This window comes from Mycteria americana, chromosome 13 (genome assembly GCF_035582795.1).
Source record: "Mycteria americana isolate JAX WOST 10 ecotype Jacksonville Zoo and Gardens chromosome 13, USCA_MyAme_1.0, whole genome shotgun sequence".
Classification (NCBI taxonomy): domain Eukaryota; kingdom Metazoa; phylum Chordata; class Aves; order Ciconiiformes; family Ciconiidae; genus Mycteria; species Mycteria americana.
Window position 1 is genome coordinate 9197653 of NC_134377.1, and position 13342 is coordinate 9210994.

A 13342-nucleotide genomic window follows, 5' to 3' on the forward strand; every position below is an offset into this window, starting at 1 on the left:
TCTTTCCAGTACGTGATTATTTAGACTGGATATTAGGAAATTTTACTTCACTGAAAGGGTTATCAAGCATTGGAACAGGCTGCCCAGGGAAGTGGTTGAGTCGCCATCCCTGGAGGTATTTAAAGGACGTTTGGATGAGGTGCTCAGGGACATGGTGTAGTGGTGGTCTTGGTAGTGTTAGGTTTACAGTTGCACTCGATGATCTTAAAGGTCTTTTCCAACCTATACGATTCTATGATTCTGTATTAGCAAGCACAAGAACGATGAGTTTTAGCTTTTCTTTTGAAGATCTCTTTTGTATCATCTTCACCGCACTCCAGAAAGACTCAAGACAATCTGGTAATACAGAAGCACTGGGCATCAGGACCTTGGAGATGCCTAGGAAAAACCCATTCCCTTTGTTTTCAAAATGTTTACTCTCAGTAACTATAAGCTTATTTTTAAAAAACAGTAGAGGCTAGTTAAAAAAAAAAAAAAAAAAGAGGGATAATTTTCTCTACTTCCATCCTCTTTCAGCCTTCTTACTCTCTGGATAGCACTTAATAGTTGCTATTAAACTTTTGGGTTTTTAAATACCAGTCAAAATTACACAAATTCTCTGAGAACTATACATACGTACCATTGTGTTTTACGGCTGAGATGCTTTTAGACACAAGCAACTCAAATTAGATGATACAGATATATTTGCATTTTCTGGCACTAACATTTTACTTGGAACAACTTGGTGTTACAGACAAAGAGCATGAATGAAGAACAAACTGGGATTACAAATTGAAAGCTTTAAAACATATGACAGATTGGGAAAATAATGTAAGACTTACTGAATGTACTAGAGTGACAGTTTTTAGGTCTGCCACAAGCCCATTATATCACACAGCACACAGTGCCCTGTATCACGTTAATTTACATAAAACCATAGAAGACAGATCGAGGCACCCTACCTACTGCCTAGTAGGGCTTGCAACCCATCCAGTGGCACAATGAGGTGCACTAAAGCCAGGTTTTACCCAGATACTGGGAGAAAGAAGGAAATACTTTCCAACATGTGCTGCTCCCAAGCATGACCAGTTTCTGCTTCATACTTTGTTCCCTAGCCTAAATCCTAATTTAGAGCTCTCTTCTTCAGATGGATGAAAATAGTATTTCCCTTTTTTTTTTTTTTAATGTATAAGCTCCACAGAACAAGAGATCCTGCAAGATAAAGAACTGACACATCTGGCTTTGACTTTTGTTGCTCTTAAGAGCAGATCTGCTCTGAACAGAAAGCTTTTTTCCCTGTAAAAGACAGCTACCCATTATTAACTCAACAAACTTGTGCTAATATCTGTGATCCATTCTCTTTCTTTATCCATCCCTTGGAAGAAGAAACCAAAGTTGAAAGAAGAGGTGTATAACATGTGAAGCTAAGCCAGATACAGCCATTTTCTTGATAAACAGAATAGTCATGATACAGTAAAACCAGACATTTCAAAGGAAAAGGCAATAAAAAGAGAGGTCTGGTGTCAATGCACAAGATAAGAAAATTCCTACTTTGGCTTTATTTATAATCACAGAAAAATCTCCCCAATAAAATAAATACTACTCTCGATCCAGTATTCAAATGCTGTAATTCTTCATGCTTTGATCTTTAACTTCCTAATTCTTACACCAGTAGCCAGGAAAAAAACCCTTCATTTTCACATGAAATAAAACAGCCAAGTTGTATACTGATTTGCCTCTAGTTCTTCTTCTAAAATGACACATTATGATTACGCCTCTTTCGGTACTCCCTTGGAATTAAGCTGGGTTTGGCAACAGTCCAGGGCTGATTACTCCTGCAATTTCCAGTTCCTGAAAATGATGCACACACAATATTGGTCCTACCAGCACAAAAATTAACCGTAAGTAAGAATGAATGCATACATTTATGTGAAAAACTCTTTTGCACTGATGTGAAATAAAGACCTGGCATATGAGGAATACCAGTTGAAAGAGATCTCATGAGTCACAATCTGCACAGACAGTTTCAAAAATATCTTTGTTTGCAAAAGAGACCCAGACATCAGACAGCCAAAATGACACCCCACAGCTTGAAGTGCAAAAATTAGAAGTTAAAATCTACTGGCATAAAATTGAATATGAATAGGTAATTGCACAATGGAATGAAGTTTTGACCATCTGCCTTGTTAATACAAAACTCAAAGAGAAAAATTTTTGCTAATTTCTTGAAAAGCTCCCCCCCCCCCCCCCCTTTTTTTTTAATTAAAAGAAGTCAGAAGTTTGGTCAAATTGCCTATATTCAGAACTCTCCTGCCCCTTAAGTGTGACACTGCACTTAAGGAGAGTTCACAAGTCCTTACAAATCCAGAAAACCATCCCAATTGTTCCCCTGCAATATGCCAGGAAGATGACAATACACCTTATTCTATTAAAATTTTATTCTATTATTTCATAGTTGACTCTGCTTTGAACACGATGCTGGGCTAGATGACCTCCAGAGGTCCTTTCTAACCTGAATTATTCTACAGTTATTCTGATGATTCTAAGGATTATTACTAAAAGGTAAATGATATATTTTGGACCACTAACAGAATTATCAGGAACATAAGACCATATCAAAACCAACCAACCAACAAAAGCCACCACAAAAAGAGGGCCTTAGAAACTACACAACATTTCACAACCCATATTATTGTTTCTTCCTAAGTGTCTAAATGCCAATACAGCAAGTGGAAAGTCTTAACTTCGTGGAATCAGCATGCTAGGATTTCCATATATACTTACTATCCAGCGAATTAGTGCTGCCCACAAGGAGTAAGTCATGGTTCAAGACCAACGCTCCAGGTAGTTCCTAGCAATCAGGCAAGAAGATTTACCAACTCAGTGTTTAAATAAATTGAAAGGAGTAACTGCCTTAGTGTAATGTCCCAGGCAGAAGGCAGCACCTTCTGCCTCCCACCCCACCCTCCACGCTGCAGTGACAGATAAACAGTTCCAGGAATTGTACATTTTCTTTCTGACCTCACTGATGAGGAAAGTTAAGAGACCTCCAGTGCAGGCTCCACCCACAGGCATCGATACGCGAGAACGACTTCCCCAGCCCTATCCAATACCCTATTCAGCACAATAAATATCTTCAAACCGAGGAAGCACTTTACAAACGCTGGAGACCAAGCCTAAGAGCAGTGACAAAAGTAATTGAATTCATCGATCTCATAACCTCAAGGTCTTTACATTACTATATAGGCCATCTCCACTGCTGCCAGCAGGTGAGGAGACTGCAGTGAGCAGCTTTGGTGTCTGTTCAAGAGGAACATCCCACCGGCCCCGCTGCCCTCCCGGGATGAGGCTGGAGAGGACAAGCCGCTTTAACGTGGCAAACTGCAGCAGTTGCCATTGCAGGGGTGCATGAGCACATGCACGGGGGAAACAAAATCGTGCCCCAACTGCCCCAGCCTGTGTCCGAAAGCACTCGAAAGTTCTCACACACAGCTTCTTTAGCACTGTTACATCTAAGGATCCATGCTGCCCTACTCAAAAACCCTTCAGTCGTAAAATGTTTCATTTTTCCATGTGCAGTGGAGTTCATACCGAGTCCCATGGTATAAAACATTCTCATAAATGATATCAGGCACTACATCCTCACTGTTGCTATGCAACCTAGGGCTGTCTCAGCCATATGTGTTTTCTCTACCTCTTCCACCAGGATACAATAAGCAATAACCAATTATATCCCTGATGTTAAAAGCTGACAGCATTTACCTTACGAAACATGGGCTGTTTTTAGAAGGTGACTGGTTTAATTCTCCACCTTTTCAGAACTTCCCGGCTTGATACACGGGCCTGAATCCCAACCCCTTCCCCCCAGAAAGGCATGGCAAAAATTGCAGAAAAGCAGACCTGTGTCTACAGAAATAAGGGGAAGGGGCTGGAAGGGACGCTTGCCCTAACCCGAGGGAGCAAATGCCAAGAGTAAGTTGCGAACAGCTGGCACCCAAGAGTAACAGGGTGGAGAGGGCAGAGAACATCCCAAGCTGCGATATCCCATGTACGCTGTTAGCTCAGCTGCTCTCCTTTAAAAAGCTTTATACTTCACCCACAACAGGCCTTATCACTAGTCCTACAGCCTTGCTGATAGGAAAGCCAACCTTAATCTTAGAAGCTAAACTCTGTGCTTTAGTACTGTATTTGAATTGAATCAAAACAAAACTAAATCCATTGTATTTAACATATATCCCTTTGAAACATATACATGCCTTATGCTACGGTAAAAATACTTTCACCTTAATCAAAATACCCAAACTGTGCAACAGACCTAAACGCTACAAATGATTCGACAAGCAGGTTAGTGCAGAGCTGACAGGGATCCTCCTTGCCCCACCAGCACAAAACGTTCACTGCAAACAGTGACAAAGGAGCCAGAGGAAATCACTGCCAGCAAGTTCAACCATTTACTCCAGTTCCAACAGCATGCTCCCAGCAACACCTTTCCAGCCTAAACTTGAACCTGAATACTCTCACAGCTCCCCAAACCCTGGCATTTTCCACACCTTTTGACATACAAAATGACTTCCCCTGCTTGCTGGTCTTTAGCTGATCGCTTCTTCCACATTAATGGATCTTTCACTCATAACCCCCAGCTATGCTGTGCCTCCCGGGAGCCAGGTCCAGCCGAGAGACTCACAATTTGAATGGCAGCAGCACCAAGGAGAGACCCAAAGTCTACCCGGAGCTGACTCTGGCCACAACAGAGAATGTGTCCAAATTAATTCAGATTTAGTTTTGCCAGGAATCTGGTTACCATTGTGCAACAAAATCTACTCTCTGCTTTTGCAGTGACTCTCAGTGAAGTTAACCTACTCGCTCCATTCAGGATTTCAAAGACGTTTTAGAGTGTGTCATTTTTTTATACCCTGAAAATAGAGCTGCTATGACTTGCTTTGAGCACTCACCACGCACATATCATGTGCAAGGCTGAAGACAGAGCAGAGGTTGACTTGATGTGCAAAAAGCAGACGAAAACCACATTCTAAATATATGCCTTGCTAGGGCTGAGTGAGCCATGACAGTACTTCCTCTGAGAAGTGGGAAAGTAGAAAACCAAAGCAGAGCAGAGGAAATAGTTGGGAACATCTTTAAAATCCCTCCTATATCCACATATTACATTTTCTTTTCAGCCTTAGGCAGTCAAGCTAAAAAGAAATTAAACCCCAAGAAACCAAACCCAGCAGGATCAGAGCCAGAGGCACACCAGCCTGTCCACCAGGAAGATCTGGAGCAGAATAGAGCTGTCCTACCTCAGAGACTGAGGAATTCACTCTCTCCCAGAGGGCATTTGCAACTCCCATCAGCATTAATAGAAGTTGGCACTAGGAGTTGAACAGGATCCCTCATCTTCAACATTGCAAGAGACACAAGCCAGAACAAGACCATTTTATACTGTTATGCTAGGAAGTGAATATATTTGCTTATTTTGAAAAGCTACATGCTTGAAATCAACACCTCCTACTTGAAATACTTTACTTCGCAGCTCTTCTGCACAGTTAACATTTTCCCACATAAGACACAAGTTAAACTTCAAACAAACATTCCTGGGAAAAAGGGCTCTTTAGTTTAAAGTCTAGATTTAAGGATGTATAGAAAAGTGATAGGATTTCTTGACAACAAGTGAATAACAAACATGCAGACTTTGGAAACCGTGCACTTCTCGTTTAAACAAAAGTCTCAGACAACTTAGAAGATGTTTTAGAAGAGAGCAGTCAAAATACACACACACAGACCAATGAAACACCACTAGTATTTCCTGAAATTATCACAATGTTACAAAATTTCGATAAAAGTGGATTGCCAGTGTTAAGAGCTGTGTTCAGTGATGGTTTTGGTTAATGCAATTTATTTCCCTCTGAAAGCTAACTGCTATCACTTAGAGCTTTTAAAAGCAAGCAAAAAAAAAAAGCAAGGTGAATGAGCACAAAATGACCAGCTCTAAATATATGTATGCTCTTTTTTTATGCTCCAAGAACATGGTAAAAATCAACTCCTTGCAGCCAGCCTAAGTAAAATCACAGAATGAAGTCATCTAAGTGATTATTCCTGTCAAAATAACAAGGGAACAACAAAGGAAGTCTACTAAATACCCATCACTACAGTTTTATGGCCCAGATTTATGCTGCCAGCTATGTTCATGGCCTGTTAAACCACAGAGAAGTTATTAAGAATGATAAAACATGAACTGTTTCAGTATTGGCCCCTGTATCTTCATTAATTAAACTGAACAGCTTTACTTGTCCCCCTCACTCTGAAACAAGACAAACAACTCATTTTTAAAAGCGTGCTTTTTGCAAACATGCTTCACACTACCATAACAGCTCACCGGAAATTTAAAGATGAAATCTCATTCACTGATGGTACAAAACAAACAAACAAAAAAATTTTTGAGAGCAATTCATTGCACTTTCGGTGAATATTAGGGCAAAATAGTTCAGCAACTATTTGTTGTACGGTCTGTATCAAAATAGCCAACCTCAGAATAAAAATGCCAACTTGTATTAACTTCTTTTTACAAGCAGTTTGTTCACGGATGTTCACCGTAAAGGACAAACATTTGCAGACAGACCTTGGGTAAAACCAAAACACATAGTACAGATCAATGGTCTTTTAAAATCAGAGATACAATCCCAGGTGATGTGCAGGTGAACGGCACGTGTATAGTTCAAACCAGGTTTTAACAGTGCTCCTCTTCGTCCCTCACCTGCTCTTCAGTGCCAGAGAGGGATCCTGCTCAGATGGAAAAAGTGATAGCCCACCAACTTTTCCAAGAAACAAGCCGACTGCATAAGCTTATACTGGCTTAAAAAGAAACATCTGTGAAGATTAAAAAAACCAAGATGGGAATTTCAACCTCTAGTAGAGAGGATGATAGTGGAAGGGCTGTAGGATGCAACAAAAACCCTCTGAAGGACTAAGCTCCCTCCCAGCACATCTGGGACTCGCGCAGTCAAACAAAACACTCAGTTTCCATCTTTATTTTGGAACTACATTAAAACTGAATCCAAACAAAGTAACTGATGTTGTCAGAGCAAGCTCAAATGAAAAGACCATTTTCATCAACTGACCAGTACAGCAGAAAGCAAAACACAATTAAATGCACTTCGGTGTGATTTTTAGCGCGTATCAGAACAACTCACGTAAAACACATCGACTGCTTACAGCCCAAGCAGACGCAGAATTCATTGTTTCTGTTCTATTTCAAAATCATCTCCCAAAGAATCTGAAACACCTCTGAGGTTTTCCACAGCCTTGTTGTTCATGCTAGCAGTCTGGAAGTAGTTAAACTTCTTACAAAGAAACAAACTGCCACACTTTTTTAGCAGTGTAAGGGGATAGCTAAGGAACCGAGGGTATTAAACAACTACCCTGTTTTTATTGTATGGCAAACTTAGAGATCTAGAACTAATGGTGTTGGCTGTGAAACCAGATATCGTACTATAATAGAAACATGGCTGATATTACCATGACTAAACCAGAGGCAATGTTTAATGAAAGTATCTCTGCTCCTATTACAACAAAGACACTGAGCTGACGACATGAGACGAGAAATGGAAAAAAGTCTCAATAAAAATGTCTGGGGGAAAAAAATCAACTTCCATTTAAAAGGTTTCACTGTAAAGTAAAAACTTCTGCAAGCTCAGCTACAGATTCCCAGATCTGATATTAACATGCCAGAATAATGATGCAATTAAAACTGGTCCTGTGTCATTATGTGCGGACGGTTTTCAGTACATGTGACCTGCAACAGCAGGGCCCAGGCATTCTTGGGTGCAGCAGCCAACAAGTTTCTTCAGCCCCTGGTGACACCTTTTTTCCTTAAATTAAATATGAGAACACTATATTACATCTACTTGTAGAAAATATTCTCAGACCAATTAAAGTCAGTTTCAGTGGAAACAAAAAGGACAGACGGCTAGCTTTGAAGATACAGCTACATGAACAGACTACCACAAGGCAAAAGAGAGGAAGGAAAGCTTCCTGGAAAATAGCAACTGATGAGAAAAACAGTGCGCTCGGGGGGTTGTGCTATGAATGACAGCAGGACAAATGACACAATATTCCATTTCAGTGAAGAAATTAATAGGAGTACTACAGGGAAAAATAATAATAATAAAAATCTTTTTCCAAACAGTCCACTGTTGAATATACCAGAGAAGCTATTTAAAATAAAAGTTATTCCTGCACTCCCGTTTGCGATTTGCAGATTTGCATATAGTAAATTCTGACTGATCAATTGTTGGGTTTGAGAACCACAAGATAAATTAGTTTTAGCTCTCAGGCTCATTTTATCCCTTGATTGTCCTAGCTTTTAAGCAATTCTTAAAAATATGGCTGTACTTTCTCTAGATTCAGAATCAGATTGCCCTGTGTTAGACATTTCTTTATCTAGGTGTAATTTAAGGCGTATGGATTTAAATTAAAAAAAAAAAAAAAAAAGAAAAAGTGGATGTTAGAAGAGATTTTATAAGGCTAAAATTAAATTCACAATGTCCTGTGTATAAAGACTGGTTCCCATACAAAAACTAGAGGATTACATTTTAAATAAGGTCTATCCACCCAGCCTGCCTTCCCGAGGAATCTGCTGCAGAACCTCCTCTCTGCGGCGCCAGAGAAACACCGAGCGTCAGAGACAGAGTTGGGTCAGGAAGTCAGCCCTGCCAGACATCGAAGAGGAAAATGTGACAAGGTATGAACAGAAAAACAAAGTAAATATGTAATCGCATAGCTGTTAAAGAGAAGTGTTTGCAAAGAAAATTATTTCCTCTCTCTTGCAGCCAGATTCCTACTTTTAGGACCTCCAGCAAGGAAATAACCAATTACTCCAAATCCCTTTCACTCCAATCCTAAAGCTTCTCTGTATTGGATAAAAATCTCTCTCACAGCCCAGAAAAAAATGCAATATTTATGAGCCCTTTCCCAGCTATATAGCTTGCAGTTGTTACCAGCTAAAATATGTTGCGGTATGTTATTAATAAGGTGCCGACCTGCCAGCTTCCCCACGTTTAAAAAGATTGGGAACTGCACCTATGTCAGCCCCATGGAACAGCCCCGAGTCTTCCCACTGTGGGATCTAGCAGACAGCACGCGCAGCATCAGCCCATTGCCATAACAGCTGCTACAAACATAGGATTGCAACTTAAGTACAGAACTAAACAGAAAACAAGACAATTTTTGAGCCTAAGCATTTCTTAAGTCACAGATATCCAAGTAAATAGATGAATGCTTTAAATACAATACTCTTAATTCCTCTAGAAGATATCTGAAGCAGTGACAGGAGATCCATACAAACTGTAACCTATTATTTCCCTTGGTTATTTAATCTGAAAGTCCACTAAAGTCATGAGAGGGGACAAACGGACAGCTCCATCGATGCAGCGGAATGCACTCTCACACCTCCGCTATCTTCAACCTCAGCAGCAAGTTTACTCACACTACCTTAAATTGTGCTGTTTGACTTGAGTTTTGACAGGTTTCTTGGTCTCGTTCAATGCTAAGTTCTCAGCCAGCGGCCACCAGTGACAGCAGAGACAGGAGCTGAATGCCACTGGCCCTCGCTGTGTCGGGCTTGCGGCGGCAGCTGGCACACAAGCCAGCGAGCCCGGCTGCTCCTTGTTTAAAAACCGCATCGCTGAAGTATCAGCACTGAGTGACTACTCTAGAGTACATCCCTAAAACAACAAACAAGTCAGTTTATGATGAATTACATGCTTTATACTAATTCCATAGGGTTTTGTAGAAAAATGGCAGTAGTTCCAAGGACTAAGTAAAACCTGGACCCTGTTCCAGCCAGATAAAAAAAAATAATACCTCAAGGTCCGTGTTCACAAGTTGTTCTGCAGAAGATGCAATGGCACAAACTACGAACTCTCACAAGTGCCAAGATTTTAAGTTTGAGCACAGGAGTTGGGCACAAGTTAAACCAAATTCATGCGTAAAGGCAAGCAGATGCAAAATTACTGCTGAAACAGAGGAACAGCAGCTCCGTGGCTGTCACCAGTGAATTAAGTGAAAAGGTCATCCTGTGTCTCACGATTTCTGCTCTGTAAGCAGTACAGTGTAAGGAAAGTAGTACCGTTGCCCTCTGCAGGTTCCACATTTCCATTTTTCAGTCTTCACTTCTTTTAAACAAGTTTTTTTATTCAGATGATTCTAATAAGTCTAAAATATCAGCTTAAGAACGAACTTCAGATGAAAGAACTTCACCGTGCTAACACTGTAACAACAGTTACCAAATATTTTCCTCTTCATTCTTTTGTGCTCACTTGACAATATTTTCTTTTCCAGTACAGCCAAACAGGAAATGAATAGCAAGCTAGGACAAAAATGCTATAGACCATAACTGATAAAAAGTACTGGAAATAGCCCATACACGAACGCCACACCTGCCCAAGGAATGCGACTTTACCTTCAATCATTGCGAACAAAACTCTGTGAGGCCACATCAGAACTTTATGTATTTACACTTACAACGAATAACTACTTGGTTTAAAAACAAAACAAAAAACATTTTAGCCACTTCAGAGCGCAAGCTGTTCAGGATTTACCCACATACTGGTATCAAGGCTTTGGTCCTGATTCCACTCAACTCAGCCACAGAACACCCACTTCCCATGGTTCAAACACCAGTCTTAAATTACCAGTTTCAGGTATAACTCAAATCACCAGTTCAGGCTCCTCTCCATGAAATAAAACATAAGAAACTGGATTAATTTACCTTTCAACACACTATAACCTAAAAACATTGCTGCTTTGCAGTATTTGCTGGAACTAGAAACAGGGGGTGCTGAATAACGGCAGCAAGGAGCATGGCGGACCCCAGCCCAGCTGCAAGAGCCCGCACTCCCTCCGCTCGGAAGGGGCTGCTCTCTACACAACCTGCGTTTCCTCCGCTGCTTTGCCATGCCATTTAATACAGACTGTCCTTCTTGAAAATAACCCAGAGACTAGGAGAGGTATTTAATGGAAAAGGGAGGGGTGGGGGGCTCTGCATGGCACCCAGTCGTGGTGAACCAAAGCTCTTCACCTTTCCTTTGCTGCCATGAACTTCCGTGCCACTACAGCCCTCGCAAGTCACGCTGGTCATATAACTTCTACTTCATGACAAAGTAGAAACTATACTGAGAAAAAACACCTCTTTTTCAACAAAGTAAGAGAATAATGATCATTTACCATTGACTGCAGAGTGACAGCGCTTAACTCTTTTTACAAATTTAGCTTCAGGCATCTTTTACTGAAAAATGACAAGTATTGATGTACATTAAAAAAGTCACGCTGACCTGTGGTGTTTGAAGTGACCAACATGAGTGCTGTTTCAGACTAACTTTCTAATTTTAGACAAATATTTGTCCTATCCTACTGTGTTGCTTTAGAAAAGATCAACAACATTTTTCCCCATTCCCAAAACCTTGATTAACTGTGTTCCCTGGGAAAGGAAAATATCCACCTGTGCTGCAGAAAGAAACCAGCTGGGAGCAGACAGACCAACACCGCTACCTGGGAGTGTTTTGAAGGCTATTTTTAAATTGAAAAGCAGACATGATACAGGTTTTGTTATTAGATAAAACACTGCAACAAAACCAAGTTTTTTGCATTGTATTATCTACCTCGAGAGTCTCAAAAAGGTGTATAGCTTACAAGCTCAGGTGGCTCTGAACTGGTCTGCCTCTTCCTCAAAGAGGAAAACCTCTGCTGACTCCGCACTGAAAACCTTCGGAAGGACTCTCTGCTCCGGGATGCAAAGTGCCTGAAGGAGGAGGTTCGCTTGAAGGGAGTCCTGCTTCCACCTTCCCCGCTAGTCCGTTCATGAGCAACCGCAGTAGTGACTAAATTTAGTGCTTCCTGTAAGGATCTCCGCACTGTACCCATCCACTGGGTCATGTGAGTTTGTGCCACTGTCAGTTTGTCTCCAAGGTAATCCATTTTTCCAGCAGAGATGAGAAATCAATATTCAGTAGCAATTATTGTAAAATATATTCTCTTTAACAACCCCGATTTTATTTTGCAAAAAAGATTCCACTTATAAAATACTTTCAGCTCATGTAAATAGCACTACACTATCACCATCAGCATATTTTCTATAATTAAATAACAAAAAATGTGAGCTTGGAGATTGGTATTTGTCAAGTAGGAAAAAAATAAAAGACTTTTCCTACTTACAATCAGATTTCCAGAGTTCCATCAAAATATGTTTAATTCAGCCATGTTAAAGAGAGAAATCAAGGTTTAAATCCTGACACAGTCCCTTGAAATTAGTCCATTTACAAGCACAGAATCAGTCTCTTACTGTCTCATTTCAGAGCCAGAAAAGCAACTCCTCCCTTTTTAAGCCAAGTTTTTGTTTTGCTGGAAATATCAGAAGGATAAAAAAAATCGTATTCTTCTGGCTCGGCAGCTTTTCAGGTAACAGTACATTAAAGAAAGTTCTGATGCTTCTATACAATCCATTTAGCAGCAAAAAGATTAGATCTTCTGAACAATAAATCCAAATTATTTTCTTCCCAAAAAACTCTGCAGGAAGGTATCAGCATCAGCAGAATCCCCTCCTCACCAGTCCTCCCGTCTTCAGAACCATTCTCAAGATTTTCACTTCCAGAAACGCAGATCACAAGCTAGCAAGGCACAGTGAAGCTGAAGGGGAACCGTGTCAAGCCTGCTGCCTTCAAGACCGGACTTGCTGGCTGCTCAGAGCCTGCCAAAAGATCTTCTGAATGACATCAGCTCCTCTGCTTCGAGGGGGGCTTCGTAACAGAGGAACGTAGCTGGGAATGGTAAGAGGCTGTACCAGTAGCCAGCATAGAGACTTTCCCCACGCCTATGAAAGCCGCTGCACACGCCAGCTCCTCTCCTTATACGATCTGGAGACGCACTCTGAAGAAGCTGCTGGATATCACAGCTGTTTGCAAGCCCGTCTCAGGCTCCCACAGCAAGGTCTGCCGTGCTCTGAACGCTCCCCCAACAAGGCGCAAGAGGTTACGGGCAGGCGAAAGCCGCCGCTGCCTCTGGTATCCTACTCCCTCCTCTCTGTCCCTGCCTTGCCTCTTCTCCGGAGAGGAAACAATGAGCTAGGTGAAACAGCCGCAGAGGTCTGCCTAAGGAAGGATCTGGGCTGGGCTTTATTATAGTACAGGCAGGGTTACCATGGCAACCAAGGGAACAGCATCTGCTTGCTGCCTAAGCAGGCAGGAGTTGCACAGATCTATTGGAATGATTCATAGTTTGCGTATGTCACGTGTGCTTACTGATTTTAACCCTTCATTGGGAAAACAACAGCAACAGCTCTGCCAAGGAACGTTTTACGCTGACACCAAAACGC

At 41.2% G+C, this 13342-nt stretch overlaps 1 protein-coding gene across 4 annotated transcripts in view; it reads right to left on the minus strand.

The window, feature by feature from the left end:
- KIAA1671 (KIAA1671 ortholog) overlaps positions 1-13342 on the minus strand; it is an 88319-nt gene that overhangs the window by 17594 nt on the left and 57383 nt on the right. Inside the window, exon 1 of one of the 4 annotated variants that reach the window (XM_075516595.1) lies at positions 11665-12117. The exons of 2 other annotated variants lie outside the window; for them this stretch is intronic. In XM_075516595.1, the coding sequence (XP_075372710.1) occupies positions 11665-11949 (285 nt within the window). In that variant the 5' untranslated portion in view covers positions 11950-12117. Of the gene's footprint in view, positions 1-2763; positions 2930-11664; positions 12118-13342 lie in introns of those variants that run through there. One more of the 4 variants, XM_075516597.1, reaches the window with a different exon arrangement.